Raw genomic sequence first — 20,679 nt, 5'->3', positions numbered from 1 at the left:
TCTAGAGATAAGTGAGTATAATTAACCGTTGGAACCGCTTGCCTAGGGATATAATGGCTTCATTTTAACTCGACGATTTCAAATCGTCTTTCTGACATGTATATGGTAGCTCCACCAGCTGTTTGGGGTTTGCTATAGGAGTCACTGAGGGAAATTGTATTCCTAGAAATTCCTGTCTTATGTGGGAGATCAGACTCTCTGATTATAGGGTCCCTTGTGGCCTTAAAATTTCTGGATGTAGGCAGCCGGGAATAATTCTTCCCCCCTCGTGTTCCACCCAGACGAAGGCCAAAAGGCATTCAGCAGCTGAAAACCCTGCCCGCATTTCTGTGCAACCAGACAGCGGAGGATGATGATAATTGCACCTGAAAATATACGAGTTTCTCTAAAACCCTAAGCCACAGTTTTATTCCTGTATTTTGAAACTTCACAGCAGAATGGGAAGGAATAAGGAGGCGTTGTAATTTAAAACAAAGCCCTAATGGGTTCAGCCCGCTGCCCTGGCCGTGGCCACCCACTCACCGCTGCCCTGGGTCTGTGGGGAGACTGTGGGTGCGTGCGTGGGAGAGGTTGTGAGGGTGGGTGTGGGGGGGTCGCGGGCACACGCGAGGGGGTACGTGCGCGATGGTTGTAGGTGTGAGGGGGGGTGTGTGGGTGCGTGGACGAGGCGGGTCCTCCCCCGTTCCCCCCCCCCCTCCCCACCGCCGGCGCCGCCCGCTCGCCGGCAGCCGCGGAGCTGTCCATGATCTCATCGGGAGCCCGGCCTCCGCCTCCGCGCCCCTCCGCGCCCGCCGCCGCCTGCGGGCACCCCGCCGCGCCGCACCGGCTCCCCCGCGCCCTCTCGCACACGCTCCCTCGCACGCACACCCACCCACCCACCCACCCACCCGCGCAGGGGCCGGGCGTGCGGCCGCGCTGCAGCACAGCCCGGGCAGCGGCATCGCCGCCGGCCGCCCGCCCGCCCGGGAAGGTCACCCCCCCCCCCCCCACCCCCGCTCGCCCCCCGCGGCGGCCGGCGCCGGGACGGGGGCCGGGCCGCGGGGCCCCGGCATGCTGGCGGCCGCGGGACGCCGCCGGCCGCGGGGCTGAGGAGAGGCGGGCGCCGGCGGGAAGGAGCCGCGGGGCGAGAAGATGGCTTCCCCCGCGCCCCCCGCACCGGGAGGCGGGCCCTCGCCCCCCGCCGGCCCGCCGCGCCTTCGGCAGGTGGGTGCGCGCCGCGGCGGCAGCGGCGGCGACACGCGTGTCCGCGTCCCAGCTCTCTGCGTGGGGCCGCGCCTGCGCGGGCGGCAGGTGCGGCGGAGGGGGGGGGGGCGGAGGGCCCCCCGGGGCCAGGCGGGGCTCGGTGGCCGGGAAGCAGCGGGGCTGCTGCAAGGGAGGGGGGTCCCCGGTGCGGGGGGCCGCCCGGCAGGCTTCCCCGTCCGCCTGGCAGGCTTCCCCGTCCGCTCGCCGAGAGCGCGGCCGCGGGGAGGGGGGAGACGGAGCCCCGCTGGACGGGGAGGGGGGGGAACTGTCGGGACCCGAGCGGCCCGAAGGTACAGCGGCAGTGGCGGGCGGGTGAGTGAGTGCTTTTCTATTCTGCTTGTCATTCAATTAAAAAAATCCCCCAAATCAACCGTAAAATAACCCAACCCCCCACACCCACCCCAGAATTATTTCAGGCAGCGCACCTGCGCAGGTGTGCCCATGCAGTCACACGCAGAGAGGGAAGCGCGTGCCCGCACGCTCGCGTGTAACTTCACGTGGTCGTGGGCGACGGTGGTGCAACGTGATACGTTTTGTGGTGCATTACTGCTGTAGCAGAGCGTATCGAAAGGCACGAATAAAATCTTAATTAATGTAATGCAGCAATTTTCCAGTGGCTGTTCCCGCTCTTGCTGTATGCAATACTTTGCTGTTTGCATCTATCCCCTTGCAAGAAGGGAGCCCTGGTTTGCAGCGGCTGCTGCATTAATTTACATTCGGAATGGTGAAGTTGGTCACAGGAGTTGTTTGACAGGAGCGGTACGGCCCAGCTGCTGGGGGTCATGGGGTCTTCATGCCATGAGCGCTTTGTGTCTCCTGAAAACAGGAGAGACAGAAATGGAGGGACACAGGGCTGGCGTGTTCCATTTGCTCTTTGCTGCTAAGGCTGTAAGGTTACTGTGGTAAGATTAATAAAGAAAAAGCTGTTGCAAAGGAGGATTCCTAATGAGTAATCAGATTAGCATCGTATGTATGTACTCAAACATAAATCCAAATATAAATCCCATCCTGCCCCCCTTTTTCTTTTTTTTTTTCGTTTTCACTAAGAAGCGGGCGGTGCCGTTGATGAGGAAATCTCAGGGGTCTGCGGTCAGGCAGGCATCCGAAAGTTTGGGGGAGTACCTGAACTTGTCAGCCCCCTTCCGCGCTGGAATTTTGGGCTGGGTAACTTAAGCAAAAAGGCCTTTGTGTGGGTTTGCTTCTGACCCCGGCTGGAAATGCCACAAGAACAGCCGCCCCCTCACCCCCACGTATTTTGGCACTTCCTGTTCCCTTCCCTGCTGGAAACTGGAAGAAAAAAAGTGTCTGATTTTAGTAGCAAAGTTTGGTTTTAGGAGGGAGAAAAATGAGCAGGGATCTCTCCAGTTTATTGGCAATCCATACTAGGTGCAGTCGGCAGTACCAGCAGGACAGATGAAGGGCACTGGGGAGGGAAAAGAAGTTGCAAGGTAGTGAAGGAAAGGCCTGGTGCTGAAGACCCCGAGCACTGGGGATCCTCATGAAACCCAGCTTCTGCTTGCCTATAACTTATTCCGTGTGCTTACTGGAACCAGGTAGGCGGTATCCTTCCAAGCAGCGACCGAGACCCTCAATGACAGCTCCCTTCCTGGGATGATCCTGCTTGTTTCAAACCTTCGGTTCGCTCCTCAGCAGCATGGGAAACACGAAGTTGCCAGTTATTTATTTTTTAATAGCAAGCAATTATCACTGTTAATAGTGATATTTCCCCTGCCCTGTGCTGAAATACACCACTGAGGAAGGATCCGGCACATCCAGTGGCAAACCCAGACAGCTGCGTTCTGTGGAGAGTTCTGAATTGACTTATCACGGGGTTAATTCATTTTACATGAGAATGAAACAGCAATGTAATATCCTGAATTAGTATGCGGAAATCACTCATGAAAAAAATTGACTACTACAGTTGTTTTACTGTCTTCCTATGCATTTTGTCCACTATATTTAGTGTTATTTTTAACTGCATTTAGAAAGAAAACACTCATCAGACATGTTTCTGAACTATGGCCGTGGAGGTCTAGTATTTATTTGAAATATAAGTTTTGCTATATTTTTGCTGCCCTTCAATAAGATAGCATACATACAGCTTATTGGGTGACCTTCACAGGAATTTAAAAGTCCATGAATAAATGCACAAAGCCACTAAAGACCAAGGTAAAGAAGACAACAATGGCTGAAGTCAATCAATTTTTCTATAAATCACTACTAGCCTCCCACTTTACCAAGCATATCTTGCATCCTTAGGAGGGAAGGAGAGTAGACTTGAGAGAGTACAAAACAAAACAGAAGTGAGCACATCTGCTTGACACCATTGTACTGACTGTTTTGTTATCACAACGCACTTAGCACAATAGCCCTTAATGAAAACTCAAATCAGCAACATGCTGAATTCCCACTACACAGGGGCCTCTCAGAGATCCTTAAGGCCAGTCCTGTCTTGCAGCTTGATAGCGACAGTCACCGAAGAAGCTGTTTGAACTTAAGTTACATTGGCAGAGTTTTTACTGTGTCCGTCAGTTAATTTAAGAGGTCTTTGAATCTGTCCTTTGTGTAAAATGTATATTTGGGGGCACTTGCAGAGCAGGCCATTATTTGCACCTGTTAGCTGTGAACCTGTTTTAGCATGAACTGTATTTTACCTTAAACACCTGATTTGTACCGTTTAAGTTGTGCTTAAAGTGCACCTTGCTGAGTCAAGTACTGCAGTCAGATACCAGTGAAATTTGTTACGTGAGGCTGGAGAATGTACTGAACAAAAAGCCAGGGTATTGTAAATTACACCATTGCAGACCATCGTGTTTGGAATAGCATGGATGTGGTTTCTTTCATTAGTAGACACATGAGTTATTTCCACTTTTTTTACTTCTAGTTGTCAAGGCTGTGTTTGTCTTGTCAAAAGAAAATTTAAATATATATATCCTCACCTTAAAAAATACAACCGTGTTAATGAAATTTGCAAACCAAATACTAAGTTTCTTGCATCAGAACACGTCACGTGTGGAAGAAACAAAGCAACAAAAATAGAATCAAAGGGAAAGACCAGGATGCTGGGTTGATGTTGTGACATGGTTCCATGATTAAATGGACCCTTTTATGGCTCTCCCATTGCCTGTTTGTCAGGCAGGTCCCTTTTTCTAGCCTCTGTTGGAAGCTATTCCAATGCTTGAACTCCACATGTGCTGCAGGGTCTACTACACCGAACTGCCCTCCTCAGCCACCACCAGTGTATCAGCAAGGTGCATCGCCATTTCTGATGACACTCCACACCGTAAAATCAAGTTGGCTTCAGAGGAACAGATTCACGTTACTGTATTGGGATCTGACTGATGGATTAAAAATTGTTCAGAGTAAGAAAGAAATGACCGAAGGTACAAAAGGATAGAGATCACACTACAGTTCAGTTCTGGTCCTTTGAACCACCGAAAGATTTCAGTGAGGAATCCTGTTTAATTTGGCATTGTGATTTTATGTGAGTGTGCTTCTGTGAGTAAAATAAAGGAAACAGGGATACCCCCCCCCCACACCTTGCTAACTGTTCCCTTACAAAATATTTTTAATCCATTGAAACTGCAAGCTGCCTAACTCATTAGCGGAAGAAAGGGACAATAATGCTTGTACTGTTTATGGGGCAACATGAAATTAGGGTAGTTTAGTGCTTTGGACTTGAGCCGTGTATATGTCTGGTTAAATAGAGACAGGCCCGCAATACTAGAACTTGTGAATATTGCATTAGACAGCACTAGTTTTATGATTTAGTGAAGAATCTAAAGAACACCTTTACTAGAAGAGAAGGAATATCTTCTCACTAATGTTGTAGATGCTTTGAAGGGCTGAATTGTATCTAGTGACTTTGTTGCATTCTAAAGGGAAAAGTGAAAATTGAACTGAGATACAGTTATCTGAATATATTACACTGTGCAAGCAGTTCAGCCTATAGATAGCTTAGAAATGACAACGTCAGCCACAGAAATAAAGTCAGTGGTAGAGCTAGGCAAGGAGTAGTTTTCAGTTTTGTGAAGGTATTAGGTGCTCCAGAGTTTTGCTGCGTCACAGTAGGACAAATCTTTCAACATTTTTCATGAAGTAAAGAGAAAGATGTGTAAAGAGGTGTTGCCTGTCTTTTCTGGGCTGAGGCGCGTGGCTGTAAACACTTTCTGCCTTGTTTGGAGCAAGAGAGTGAGACTGGGATTCCCACATCACTAACCCTCAGACTGTTCTGGGGTCCTTGTTTGAGAATCAATTCTCATGTTGTAAGTGTCCCACTCAGTGTTATCTGCCATGGCACTTAGGTACTGCTGTTCTACTGCAAGTCTGAGCATGCATGAATAAATCAATGATCTTAATCCATTATCTGATATGAAAAGAAAGTGTGCAGCAGTGTCTTTTACTGTGATTTAACTGATCTCAGTCAATGTTGCTTATCATCGAGCAATGTACAGCAGTCACATGGTAATTTTCCCAATGTCATGCCGTTATTGATCCCCCCTGAAATCCCTTTATTCCATATAATTCTCTTTTGGTAAAAGACCTGTCTGTAAAATGGCGCCTGGAACTGGAAGTCCTCCTTTTCCTATTTAAGCGCTTTTTTTTTTTTTTCAAAATGTAGTTGGATGTATTTGGAAATCCAAGTATGTCCAAAAGGACGTAAAGGACTCTGGGGTGCTGAACTCATGGCTTGGAGCGAGAACCAAAACTGGAGGGAGAACAGCCACCATGGTGTTCAGAAGAAGAGTGCTGGTGTGGATGTGGGAAGATGGAGAGCAGTGCTCCTGTCGTTCTGTTTCTCCGGGGATGTTTCCATGGCAAAATTGTCCTGTACTGCAAATCCACGAGAGCAAGACATTCGCTTGAGTACTTGAGAGTGGAATATTGAAACCTTCAGATTTTACCCGATACCTTGTTACTAGGAGAGCCAAAGTCACTACAAGCAGTTGAGACTGCTGGAAATAAGACGTATGCCTGGCCTTGTGTATTGTGCCAAACGTGACTCTTGAATGCAATAGCAATTCACCTCTGTGCTCAAATGATACAGTTTTTCAGCCTGTTGGATTACAGAAACTCTAACAGATGTGGTCTAATTGGTATGAGGTCTCCACCTAGGGCTTGACAAAAATTTGTTACAGGGAACACTTCAATTGGTGTGTGGGACTGCAGGAACTAGTTTTCTTATTTTTATTTTCTTTTCTCAAGGAGTTTCCCCCTGTAACTCTACTGGATTTTGTCTCTTACTGTTTTATACTTTTCTCCTGTGAAGGAGGAGAGAACAAACTCTCCTAAAAACTTGTATGCCGCTGCAGCGTTAGAGGTCATCCTCTGGACTATTCATACTAGTGACTATTTATATACTACTGGTGTGCTTTGGTGCTGCCTTTTCTAGCCCACTGCTCTCTCCCACTCCCCAGGCTTTTCCTACTGCAGGATGTTCTTTGTCCCCTACTAACAGTTGGTGGGATTTGAGGATATTTCAAGCTTCTTTTCCATGGGTGGTTTAGACTGATGCCCCTCCCAGCCCACCCTTGCAGTAGCTTTGCTTTGGACAGTATGTTGTTTGCCTTCACCTCTTTGCTGGCATGGATTCTAGTTCCATAATTTAAAAAATTAGGTTGGTTTGAATTCCCCATTTTCAAGGTTTCTTTGAACCTTAATTTGATTCAAGCTTATTTTTAATTTTACCTTCTGCTACTATGAAGGACTAGAAGTAATTTGTTGAAAACTAGAATGACTTGAAAATCAGCATAGTGAAGTATTCACTTAGGCGTCACAGCACTGAGTAAAGAGAACATCTATCAAAATGAACATTTCTATTTCAGTGAACCATGTATGCCATATCAAAGGGAAAAGGGTGCTAGAAAATGTCTTCTCGCTGATTTGAAATGATGAAACATAATGCATAATGAACCTGTTGCATAATAGATGTAGGCTAATGTAGGAAAAAAGTAATTACAGTTAGTGCATAAATGACTACATGTGTCTAGATTACATATAAAAATTACTATGCTACAGTGTTATCTAGGTTGCAAAACCAAGCACTTAGTAGTTAGAAACTAATAGAATTAAGGGCTGTGCAGGCTTAATTCTGTCCCCTTCTGTGTCTGTCCTTTACATTGCATTGGGCTCTGGAAAAAAAACGCTTAAGTGCTCATATAATTAGAAACTGAATCACAATGTGTGATAACACACTGTAGGATAACAAACATACGTCCGCCACACTGCCAGTTGATTTTTAGGCCCACAATCAAGAAAAGGGAAATGGTAACTTTGGAAAGCTTGCTTCCCAGCCAAACGTGAAGGGAATTTGCAAGCAGAGATTAAAGGTACAGCTCCGGCTCCCCAGTTCTCCTATCACCTGGGGGCTGGGCCTTGGCATATGGCTGGACTGCATGAAGATTATCTAATCCCTGGAGAAGAAGAGTGTGTATGTGTGAAGGGAGGTGAAATCTTTTAAAATGCTTGCTTTCTGTAGCATTCAGCGAGGGAATCACAAATGATCACGGTAGGAAGAGGTATGCTGCAATGGATCGCACACAAAGTGCATACCAGGGAGGATGGATGGGAAGAACAACCAAACTAATTGCTAGTGCTGTGTGAAGCTGACATTTGGTGTAGAGAAAGCCTAAACGAGATACTTTCTAAAAGCAAATGCAACCTCAGCTAGAAGGTCAGTCTCCTGATTAACAGTTCAGCTCAGTATTCGTGTTTCATCCACCTGAATACTCTAAACAATCTCAAGGCAGGCAATAGAGGCAATGGAGCTTTTTTAAAAAGTAGCAAAAATTCTCCATAATAAAAATCTCGTATATGCAAAATTACGGCCAGTCCTTGGTATTCAGTCCCGTTTTCATGAAATAGAGTAACTGAAATGCAGAGCCTGTGAGACCACGTGACCATGGGTTGGTTGGATTTAGTCAAAGGAGCGCTCTGAAGTCTTGGAAATTAACATGTCCTTTCAATCACGCATGAGATTCTAAAATGAGGGAACTCTGGTGAATTGTCCCTGTTTGTCCCGCAGAAAATGCGTGCGAAAATTTACCACTGCCATGAAAACCACTTCAGTTTGAGGTAGCATTTTTAGCCTGCTGTGGAGGGGGAGAATTAAAGTTTTAAAATCCATTCATGTTCCAATTGGGTCTTTTCTTAGTTTGTAGAAAAGAGGGTGGAAAAGCAAAAAAAAGAAAGGGAAAAAGTAAAGCGAGTTACAGAGCATTGTCTGTCAATGGGCACGAAACATGTTCCCAGACTAAGTTAATTTAGTAAATACTGCTAGGTGCCCTGATGTATGCCTAATACCAGAGTACCTAAAACCAGGTGGAAAGGAAAATAGACAAGGTGTTGTTCGAATATTATGAAGTGTATAAAAACAGAAGCTGATCATTTTATATGCAAGCACTTCTTCAGGGAGGCTTTCCCCAGGTAGCCCTGGCAGCAGGCCTGCCAGGGCTGGGACACCCCCAAAAATAAACCCAGCAGGAGACCATTTGCTGCTGAGCTGTATTACAGTTTTATGCTGGAAAGCAAACCCATTGAAACCCAACCAGGCTGTTGCCAAAACGCAGAGAGAGAAGGTTTTTGGGGGGAAGGTGTCCCTGGAGAGCAATAGGCTCAGGGAGGCCTGGCTGTGGGCAGGCAGCCCTTGGGGACCGCCAAGCCCCATTCCGCTCCACCAAAAGTCAACACACTGAAAATAAAGATTATTTTCTCTTGTATGCAGGCACGTGTTTACAGTTGGCTTGGGTCTTTAGGGGTGCGGAGAGAAAATAGCTAGTAACCATGCAGGAGGATAACTGACTGTGAGGGACATCATCCCTCCTAAATTCCCAGAAAAAAAAGACTTCTTTCATCTTCTCAGTCTTTTATTCCCTTTCAGTTGGCCTGGCACCTCACCCCCACACAGCTGCTAGCAGAGCTGTGGGGATAGCTGGGTGACAGCTTGCTCGGACCCAGGAGCCTGCTTAAGGGCCGTGGTAATTACATCCATCTGGTGCTAATTGTGAAGCAGGTCCATCACACAATGGTGCTGTAACTCACCTGGTCACCTCACACCGCGATTGGGTAGAAGGTACCAGAAGCAGTAGAAAATGTTGCCTTAGGACAGCTGGAGCCTTTTTAGCTGCAGGGAAGAGGCTGCTTTGGGATGGCTGCTCCTGGGTGATCACAAAGGTAGTAGTTTATTTTATTTTATTTTTAATATAAATGTTTAAGAGTCAGGGGTTGGACTAAGGATTTTAATTTGATGCTGATTTCTGTGACAGTATTAAATCTACTATGTTTTTGTAGCTTTGTGGTCGTTACAAAATTTCTTTCTATGCTTCCTAATTTGTATGTGTATATTCTATGAAAAGAGTAGAGCGTTTGGGAGAGGCTTGGCTTTGGGTTTGTTTGTTTGTTTTCTGTGTTTTGTTTTTTTGTTGTTGGTTTTAGTTTGGGTGTGGTTTTTTTTTGGTGGTGGTGTTTTTTTTCCAGTTGGTTGGGTTTTTTTCCCCTTGGGTGTGTTCCCTCCCTTACAGGGCTTGTATATGATGGTGTTAGCAAAGGCTGACTTTGGGCTGTTGGTGTTAAGTTCTTGTTTAGGCAGCTGTTGGGGATGTCCCTTGTCCCAGGGGCTGGGGGGCATGGAGCCTTCTGGGCTGTGGGGCTGGCTGGGATGGGGGGTATGGAACTTTTTTGGCTGTGGGGCTGGCCGCCATTTTGTGGGGCTGGCTGGCCTGGGGGGCATGGAACATTCTGGGCTGTGGGGCTGCCTGGGCTTGGGGGTATGGAACCTTCTGGGCTGTGGGGCTGCCCCTTGCCCCAGGGGCTGGTTGGGCTGGGGAGCATGGACCCTTCTGGGCTGTGAGGCTGGCCGAGCTGGGGGGCATGGAACATTCTGGGCTGTGGGGGCTGGCCGCCATTTTGTGGGGCGGCTGTGGGGGCTGGCCGCCATTTTGTGGGGCGGCTGTGGGGGCTGGCCGCCATTTTGTGGGGCGGCTGTGGGGGCTGGCCGCCATTTTGTGGGGCGGCTGTGGGGGCTGGCCGCCATTTTGTGGGGCGGCTGTGGGGGCTGGCCGCCATTTTGTGGGGCGGCTGTGGGGGCTGGCCGCCATTTTGTGGGGCGGCTGTGGGGGCTGGCCGCCATTTTGTGGGGCGGCTCACCATCTCTGATTGGGGTGCACTAGGACAAGAGTGATAACAAATACCACAGCTTGCTTTGGAAAAAGCAGGTACTGCATGCCTCATGTCCAAGAGGATTTGCTGCTTAACTTGGCTGTGAAATATTGAAGGAATAGTGCTTCTTACCAGTCAGTAAGTAAAAAAAATTAAAGCAAAAAGACACACACACACACACACCCAACCCACCACAAACTTTGTGAGGCTTTCTGTGCTAAATACTGATCACTACATATGTGTTGTGGAAATGTGACTTGCTGCTCTTAATATCTGTAGCTTTGTTGTCTCCCAAGGTTAGATCTTTATAAAGTAATAGTAACGTTTGCTGTGGAACACCAAAATGGTTATGGTGAATGTGCTGTGTCTGCTTTTAAGTTTTATTATGAAGTATTTATTGTGAGGTTTTATTTGTGCTTTATATATTTATATATATTTATATATATGCTTTATTTTGGCTTTATATTAGGGTGACTTGCTGTGTGATGTTGCCTCAGAAACCCTGATAAATGTCTTCTCCACAGCTGTGTGTGTTCCTGTGAGGCTGTGGGTGGGAGGGAGGGCCTCTTCAGGCTGTCTTCCTCTGAGGAACTGCAACAGCCCCACCTGAATGGGTCACTATACTGTGTTGTTATCATGCTAAACTGTAGTATATCACAGCATCTGATGTCACTACACTGTGTGGTAAGTGAAAAGGCTGACATTATAGCAACAGAGAAGTAATTTTGGCATCTGAGTTTGCACTTAAGCATCAGTCTTGAGCTACAGTCACTGAGAATATGCCCCTTGAGTGGTAAATATGCTCTGCTGTTGATCAGAGAACTTAACTGGGCCTCCTCTCCTCCTGCTGGTGTGTGTTTGTGTTGAGAGAAATCTCTTCTACGTTTATAAACAGTAACTGGTAAATGGGATTTAGACATCTCCTAGTTAACTGTCAATAAAGAACTGACTAATGGAGTGGGGAAAATACTTGACTAAACACAATATGTTCTGTTCTGATGGCCATCCTTTCTTTCTCTTCTATCCTTCTTTAACTGCCTGATTGTTCTTACTGGGATGGTGAGTAAGCTGGCAACTTAGAAACAACTGTCATATCTAGCAGAATGTAGACTTCAAGACATACTGTACTGTACTCTGTACTTGTTATGTTCTTAGAAAAAAAAATTAAGTAAAGGTGGGGGGATGAGCTAGAAATTGCTGTTCATTATCCTGTGGAGGTTTATGAACTTGGGTGGGTAAAACAGGCTGTATTCAGAATCTGTTGTTGATGCACACAGATTTTTAGAGTGATGCAAGTGGGTGGCTGGCTGAAACAATCTGATAAAATTTATGTCAGAGAGCTGGGCCTTACTCACTGAAAGTGTCAGGAGTAATACTGTACAGAAAATGGGTTAAAAGTGCAGTGCTACAGGTTTTCAGAACTGAGCATGTATTGAGGTGAAATTTTTCTTTCAGTTTGGCAAAAATTGCTTCTCTTCTGATCATAATTTTAATGTATTATGATTAAGTAATGCGGAGTGCTTGATGTCTTGATGTTCTTCTGATAATTGGCTGAACATGCCAACTAGGCTAGTGGTTACTAAACCCTCAATGGAGAGACAACAGCAGTAGTGTGGCAGCTTTGCTAATGAGATTATGGCAGTAATGTCAGAGTTGTGCTTCACTCTCCCCCTGCCTCAGAACACAGAATTGCAACCCTGAGAGCTGAAGTGTTTGCGAAAGTCACTTTGGGGAATACTGTTTAAATATGTGATTTCTGTAAGTTATCTAATAATATCCTAGAATAATATTTGTATCTCTTTTCCCTTGTTCTGTGCCATAACTGCTGGTATCAATTATGTGCAACTGCTCTGCATTTGTAGATTCAATCAAGTTAAAGCTCTGGTCAAGTTGTACATCACATCTGAGATTCCCCACAGGAAGAAAAATGGACTGTGTTGAGCTGTGGGACTGCACAGTACTTACAGTGCAATTATTTGTTGACTCTACTTGTATAGTTTTGGGTTGGTTTTTTTTGTTTGTGTTGTTTTGGCTGTCTAGTCTTGAAGTATTTTGATTTATCTGCAGAACCTGATTGTTCCCATAGAGTATTAAGAGAAAGTGTGTAATGGGGCAGTTACTTGAGACTTCCTATATTAAAGGAATCTTTGTTTATGCAACAACGATTCATTCATCAACCCTGTCCTGCAAAACATTTTGGACAAGCGTTTGCCTTGTTAACTCTTTGTATTCAGTTCTGCTGATGTATATGGAATGGCAGCTACAGGAGTTTAAGTTGCTGACCTGTCCCTTTCAGGGGTTCTCTTTCCATGGTGTTTTGACTATTGATAACCAAGGTGAGTTTCCACAAGTTACATGCTGTGTTTGGCATTAAAGTTGTGCTTGCTGAAAACTGGTAGAAGCTTTGTGAAACGCATCCCTTTCTTAATTTGAGCTTTATTTATAAGTTGCTTTATTTATTAAGGTAACCTGGGTGTGTTAAGATGATGTATCTGGGGTAGGAAGAATAATATGGCCAAGGGGCCTCTGTCCTCTTGTGGAGCTTACACATCTCCTTCCATGGAAGTGGCTGGTTCCTGTGTGCTGAACTGCTAGTGCTAAGGTCCAAGATGGTAATGGCATAACTGTCATCCTGTTCTTCATTGCTGTTAATATTTGTACTTCTTTAGGCATCCACTTAGTTTTGCTGAAATCCTGGCATCAAGTATTACTTTCACTATTGCTTGTTCTAAATATGTTAAAGATCATGAATTAAATAAAAATGGTACATGTATTTCACAACAGACTAAAATGGAGAAATGTTTGATTCCTCTAGTGATTGCTCTTTGCAAGGCGAGTGAAACATGCATGAATGTGTTCATGTGACTGTTATGAGGCACATGACTTTGTGTGGGGTCTGTATGTGAGGCACAGATTCACATGAAGAGATGGTGTGTGACCTGAAGTCCTGGCAATCTTGCAGAGGATGTGAGAGGTCTTGTCATAAGTTTTATGTCCTGTTAGAGAACTTTCATCTTGTGGGACGTTTCCAAACATCCAATGGATGGCATGTATTTTAAGCATTCAGACTGGCTGGATTCAAGCTAGTGAAACAGTGCTGTGAATACCCTTATTGTTTATGTTAGGTCTAATGGTGAAGTACTGCTTTATGAGCCTACCTCTGTAAAGACTGAGGGTGTCCAGAGTTAATTCATCTTCCCCTTCAATCTTTCTAAATGTTGCAGTTCTTTTTTTAAGAATAAAAACATGTAATCCTAGATTACTTACCTACCTATATCTCTGTAGTCAGAAAATATTTAAGTGAGGGCAATTACCTTATTACAATTCCTATGCACCACTGGAAATAACATGCACCTGACATCTTTGGTTTAAAAGCAACCACCACAAACACGCACACACCCCTGCAACCTGCAACTCCTAGAGGAGAAAAACTTTGCAATTAATTCTGAATTAGGGTGTTTTGTATATGATCTAAGCTAGTAACTGCCTGTAAGATCACGTGACCAGAACTCTTTACAAGTATCCTTTTATGCTATTTTAGTGTGATACAGCTACATGAATCTTCTGAGACTTTTTTGTTTATTATTTTATCTTTATAAAATCTAGCTTTCCCTCCTCCCCCTGGTGTGGAATGACTGCCAATACTTGGTCATCTGTGACCCTCAGCTGCTGCTGTTCTCAGGAATGCGCGTTTTGTTCCAGCGGCGGTGAATGACTGAGGCTGCGGTTCCCTCTGATGTGTGCTGTGTGTGTACGTGTGGGTGGCTCGGGCGCTGGCAGGGAAAGGGGCAGGACTTTGTCATGGGTAGAGCTCTCTTGTGACTGCGCAAGAGCTTTCTGGGAACTTGCTCAGGCTGCATGCTAATATCCTGGCCTTGATTCAAGACGATATTTTAGTTCTTGCGGAGAGCAGCAGCTGGTCAGGGCACGGAAGCCAAAGCCTGTTCGTTCACCCGGGATAGCAGACAGGGGCGTCACATGCTGCGCGTACATCTCTTGTAATGCTGTAAACTTTGAGAATTTTGACATCCAGATCATGTCACTAATAATTTAGTGTTAGATTTCCTACGGATAGCTTCTTGTATCTGAATGTGCCCTTTTGTGAGACCTTTTCTGAGAATTATTTCTGTAGCAATTGGAGATTTGTACTGGAAATGCTCTACCTTGAATCATTGCTGGTTCATTGTTGTCTTGGTATGCAGTCTTTGCTGTTTCCTGGCTGGCTGGTATTTGACAAGGTGGATATTCCAAGCAATTTTGGGACTCCTTGATATGGACTATGTTGGAGTATACCTGAAAACCAGAAAATAGGGCTGATGCCCCTCCTTCTGGTCAGAGTTTTTTGTACTTTGGTCCCTTATCAGGGACCAGGAGCACACATGATTTTTTCAGGTGACAATAATTGAAGAAAACATGCCATTACAGTCCTATTTTTACACACCCCACCCCCTCCCAAGCAAGTACCTGTTAGCACAACCTTCTTCAGTCTTTACTGAGAACAAAAAAAGGCTGTTCCTGAGGCTTGTAATGTGCTGGAAGCAATGGGTAATAGACAGTCTCCCTGCTGGGTCAAAACCTTGCATGAGCAAAGTGCAATTCCAAGGCTGAAAGTTTCAGAATAGCCTGTTTGAGTTGCCAGATCAAACTTTCTTGTGTGTCTGTTTGCAAACAGCCGTATGATCTTAGGAAGGTCTTTAGAGCAAGAGCCCACATTCCTGCTATTTGAGCACTCATTGTCTCGTTTGTGTTACAGGAATACTAAGCTATTATGTGTGTTGTCTCACCATTAAAGGGGAAAATTTATGTTTGGCAAACCTTCACTTTGTATTAATCATCACAATGGATCACTTGTTGAAACAGACAAACAAAACAACAAACTTATTTCCAGTAATTCTCTTACAGCAGTTATGAAGTTCTAAGGTTGCAGTTGGAGAAAAATATTTATTCCTAAAAAAGGGAGCAAGAACAACAGAGGATCTTAAGTTTCTGTGGCATTAAATGTAAAAGGGGGAAGCCTTATGGTTCTTGAAGATGGTTAGGTAAGTCGGAGCAAGTAATGAGCAAGAAGAGTTGGGTGTAAATATTTAGAAGTAGAAGTACCTCTGTGAAACTTCTGTTGGCTCCAGTGGCCGGTAGCTCCCCTTTGGTTTGTTCAGCTTGAAGAGAATCCATATTTAGTAAAGCAAATATGTATGAAATCTATGAAAGCATTTTGTCTGACACATTTTGGGTGTGTTCTTAAGATTTGTTAAGTTGATGGGCAGGCACTGTAGAAAATCGATTGATACTCTATTTTTATAGTATGAACTAACTTACTCAGCATGGGCTAATGAGTGATAACCTCTTATCACCCAGACTAATACTGCTTCTGGCAGGTAATTTATTTGCTCCTAGTCTTGGCACCTATGTCTGAACTATGCTATTGTAGCTCCCTTGAGGTTAAGGTTAAAGACCTTAACTTCGCAAGCTGTTTGACCTTGGTTTTATCTTCCTGAGGACTCTCTAAGAGCACTGTACATGGAGGTCTGGGGAATCTGTTGTGGGGCAGCGTTGGAGGGGGTCTGGCTCTTACTGTGTGCTTCTGCCTGTCTCTGGACACTTTGGGTTATCTGTTTATGGTGGCACATGCATCCAGCAAGACATGAGGCGACACAGCCCACCAGACCGCCGGAGTGTCGTGTAGTGCCGTATTCCCCTGTAAGTTGTTCAGGGTTCCATGGCTCAGGCAGCTAAGGCCTTCTTGCTGGCTGGGCTCAGTTCTGCAGCTTTCTAGTCGTCTTGTCAGGTGATGGCCAAATATATTAATGGATACAAAACCATAAGAAGTCCCTGTCAAGGTTTTATGTTATTGGCTGCACTTGATGAAACTGGGGTCTCCTTCGTTTGGAATGGTATTTTAAGAAATACCAGATAGCCTCAAAGGGTATTTGTGATAGAATATAGAGGTTGGCTTGCCTTTTTAAGTTTTGCTAATGTAAAATTATTTAAACTTCCTGGAGGATCTGTTCTTCGAGGCATTTGAAAGTTGAGATAGGCAACTTCTGCTCCTTCTGTTGTCTCATTGAGCTTTAATTTGACTTGTATCTGCAGCAGCTTTTGACATTGAGTTTTACCGGTGCATCACCAACATCTAGCAATAATACAGCCCATGCATCTCTTCCCCATAACAGTTTTCCCTGAAAGTATGGGTGTATTGCATCTGTGATTTTTTTTACTGTTTTTTATTTTCATTGAGGATTTGCAGAGTTAGTGTAGGGATTCATTTTGGTTGTAGAAAACTGAGCAACAGCATCATGGGGGTTTTTTGGATTAATTATGGAATTTCCTGATGACTGATGCTAATTATGATCTATCAATTTGAAATACTAGAAATGCCATGTACTGTAAAAACAAGTTCCAGGGCAGCTCTCCAGCTTCCTATAATACTATTGCTATGACAAACAAACCCCAGAAAGTAAAACAATTACTTATCCATTCCTGCTGCTGTTTAACAAGAAATTGAGCAAGTTGGTCACCTTAGTTTCAGCTACAGCTTAAAATTCCTTACTAGACTGTGTTGCTTCTGCAAAAGTCACAAAATCAGCATTCACTTAAGGGCAGGAAATTTCAGGGCTGCATAAAGAACATGTTATTAATCCTTTTTAGTTAAGTTGTACTTGTGCAATACACTGCCAATGATTATTTAGAATAAGTGATGTAAGCTTATGTTGCAAAACACCTCTTGTAAGAGGTTGGAGAGAGAATAGTGTATCTAAACTAATTTTTTCTTGAATTTTAATTAAGCTGGGTTTCAAATGGAATTTCTAAGGTTTGTATGTACACCCTGAAGAATTAATTTGTAAGTGCATGGAGTGGCTCATTGTTGCAGAATACGTGGTCTCTTTGTTAAACCATTCCCCAAAAGAAATTATTTTGTAACAGTAAATGTTTTGAAGCTGGCTACTTAAAACAACAGCTCAGCTGTAGAATATACACTGTTGTAAAAAAGGCGATATCAAGTCTTAAGAGTGTAATGCTTTGTGTTGAAAGTTAAAGGCAGATTTATTTGATGTCTGTTCTTTTTGCTTTGGTAATATATATTTTTAAAGATCTAATAGGAAGCATATGTACCTAAGACTTTATACTTAATGAAGAAATTGCAGCGAACCCTCTAGATTTAGTTTTCTAGTGAAGTGGCTAGAGTAGCACACAAGGATACACTTCGGTGGAAGAGAAAAATTGGAAAATACTGGCTTAGGGTATGTTCTGAAGAGACCTTTTTTTCAGATTGTAGAAAGTTGAAAATATTAGAGCATGAAAAGTTAAAGTATTGTGAAATCAAACAATAAAAATTTCTTACTGTAAATGGGTGATTTCTTGAATCTTTGTCTTAAACTCTTAATATCTGTAGTTGTCATAATGACTGTAGCTGTCATAAAAGAATCCTGACCTAAATGAAATTACAAAGATAAATGTGTTTTCAAAAGTGCACTTAAATAGAGGAATGAAAAATTAAATTTTCTCATTTAGAGGTGACACACATGTATTTTTGGTCCGTTTGTAGGAAGATGGAATTATGTATGGCAGAACACTTACCATGGCAACGTAGATTATGATAGCTGAGCCATTGACTTTTTTGTGCTTAAAATCCAGTGGAAGCCATGGAATAACTATGAAAGGTGATGTTTCTATTGCATTTTTAATTATCTTAATGACTATATATTTCACTCGAAGCTCTTTCCATGTAAAATTATTTTTATGCAATTTAACTATTAAATTTAAAAGAACATAAATATGCATATAGATATCAGTATGCATTTGGCGAAATTCTTCTCTTCTAATGTCTAAGTACTGAATAATGGTTTGCATTGGGCATTTTGAGTCAGTTTTATATACCCCCTGTAAATGGAAAACCTGTAGAAATCTAACTGGGGATATAATGTAGTCCTTGATGGTAACTAAATGTCTCTGTTGAGGATTACCTTCTGCCAAAAGTGAAAGCAGTCTTGCATCTAGATGTACATTACTTATGTTAAACCAGTCATTAGACTGAAGACTTTTTCCCTTCCACTGTGAGGCTGTGAAACTGATGTGAAAATTTTACACTGCTGACCAGAACAGTTGGAAAGAAGGAATTGGGAAAGATGGCAATCTTCTCTCCCTTTTTTTGAAGCCTAAATGAAATGTTGCCGATTGCAGGTGAGGTTAATTTTTGTCTTGGTTTAGGCAGGTTGAATGTGTTGAGCTTTTTATCTGTCTGTATTGCGCACAACAGAGGATACAAAAAATGTATCTTTTTATAGGGCAGATGGGCATCTATGTCAACTTAAAGGTATTTTAATAAGTCTGTTTCAATTTTTTGAGATGAGGTATCATCAGTCATGATTCCTTGCCTGATGAAAACTCATGTCTTGCCTCCTTGAAGAAGGAACATTCCGTAATCGCGTTTTACCTAGCAACTGATCTGTTCAGCTGGCATCAAGCTGCTGCTCCAAAGAGAACAGCGAGCTAGGTGTCAATGAATGCCAGCTCTGAAATGTGGTGGAGAGCAGCAAGTGTGTCATCTGCTACCCCAAATGCAAGCTCCACAGAGTTGTGTTGTTTTGGTTCATTTCATTTTAAAACTGCACTGATGAAAGACCAATTAGTTTTGCTTTGAACACGGGGGGTGAGAAAATGTTTAAAAAAACCCCAACAAATGCTTGGTGTTGCTACCAGAACCCACTATTGGACGGTGTTGCCAGACAAAAATACTATTCAAAACTGGTTACTGGTGTACATGATTTGACAAGACAAATACTTCACTTCTGATTCCAAATTTATATTATGGGGGTAACTCATGAGGAATTTGGACACCAGCAGACATGGGAAATGGTTGTGTTTACCCAGATGCACGAACTTTAAAAGAAAAGTTGTATAATTCAACTAGCCAAATATTTGAACAGTGTACATATTTCAGATGTCCTGTGTGTAAATGGGTTTGTGTATCATAGACTGTCTTCTGTGCTTTCCTCAGGTTTTTATCTGCCCTTGCAAAAGAAGGACTATAGTTAAAAAGCTGTGTTGCATGAAGAACCCTCTAGGCACGTGTGTAAGATGACCTTGTTCATGTGGTTGGATGGTGTCCTGAAGAGATAACTCAGTAGTAAGAAACCCACTGCGTTCAGCTACTGATCTGCAGAATTATTAATTTTGGCCCTAAGTGCTTTTCAGTTTGATTTGGTTTGTATTTCTGAGGCTTTTTCGTATATTGGGTATACCTATGGGAAGAGAAGTCTTCATTTACTGTAGCTTTGCCAGAGCCAGCAAAGGTTGAACCTATTAAACCTGTATGAGAAGACAGCTCACATAATGAGATCTTGAAATTGGTGGCAGTTCTTCATTGTTGTTTCTTTTTTAACCTTATGAGAGGTTGAATTTACAGCTATCAGAAACCAGATCTTGATTTTGCATCTGTGCAAAAACTTGTCAGGTAGCCTGCTGTTTTCTCATGCTGAGAAAAATTGCTATTGCTGAGGTAAGAATGTAGCTTTTGCTTTCAAACACCTGCATCTTGGCTGTGCTGTTTTCCAAGCATGCCAGTTTGTATCCTTCTCGCCTCTGGAAGTTGCCCTGGTGTATTATAAGCTGTTTGCAAGCACAGTTGTAGTGGAAGTGTGGTTAACTTCTATGTGTCATTTGTGAGATGGAAGTGTAAGATGAAAAAAATTCAGCTTTTTGTCCTGGTACTGTATGCATTAATGCCTAAATAACTGAGATACAGGAGTAGTTTTAAACTAGTAACTTATAGTTTTATAATAAAAATAAGGGAAAACTAAATATGCAGCTTCCAAAAAGTTTTCACATCAGTTGCTCTGCTGGAGCATTGCTTATTCTACAGCTTTTTTGTATTTGCTAGACGTACTGTGCTATTTGCTGTATTGCTTGATGATTACAAAAATTGAATGTTCTACTACTCTTAAAAAAAATTCAAGAGTGATTGAGAATTGGGGTGGAAAGTCCCAAGCAATGTTATTTTGAATGACTGATCTCCCCCACGGAGGAAGAAACAAACAAATGTTTGGCTGAATGGGCCTTAAACCCAAACCTGATTGTGTCAGCTCTTCAGATTCATGTTTTGAGTGACTGTGGTCGTCTATTCTATTTACCACATATGTTAGGACTGTGCTAGTGGTTGTTACGTAAATGTGTCCAGAGGATAAAGTTTATTTCACTGAAGATATTTCCAGTAATAATCTTGTTTTCTTGGAAGTGCCTGGCTGGCTGTTTTTTATAGGCTGGCTCTTAAATGGCTTATCAGAT

At 43.5% G+C, this 20,679-nt stretch overlaps 1 protein-coding gene across 1 annotated transcript in view; it reads left to right on the top strand.

Moving 5' to 3' along the window:
- The first annotated feature begins 1,009 nt into the window (after nucleotides 1–1,009).
- Nucleotides 1,010–20,679, top strand: part of ANK2 (ankyrin 2) — a 381,291-nt gene continuing 361,621 nt past the window's right edge. The window contains exon 1 of the mRNA XM_075037668.1: nucleotides 1,010–1,203. Coding sequence (XP_074893769.1) covers nucleotides 1,132–1,203 — 72 coding nt within the window. The 5' untranslated portion in view covers nucleotides 1,010–1,131. The remainder of the gene's footprint in view (nucleotides 1,204–20,679) is intronic.

This window comes from Buteo buteo, chromosome 1, assembly GCF_964188355.1.
Source record: "Buteo buteo chromosome 1, bButBut1.hap1.1, whole genome shotgun sequence".
NCBI lineage: Eukaryota > Metazoa > Chordata > Aves > Accipitriformes > Accipitridae > Buteo > Buteo buteo.
Note: the sequence above shows the minus strand (reverse complement) of the source record. Positions and strands in the feature narration are given on the sequence as shown.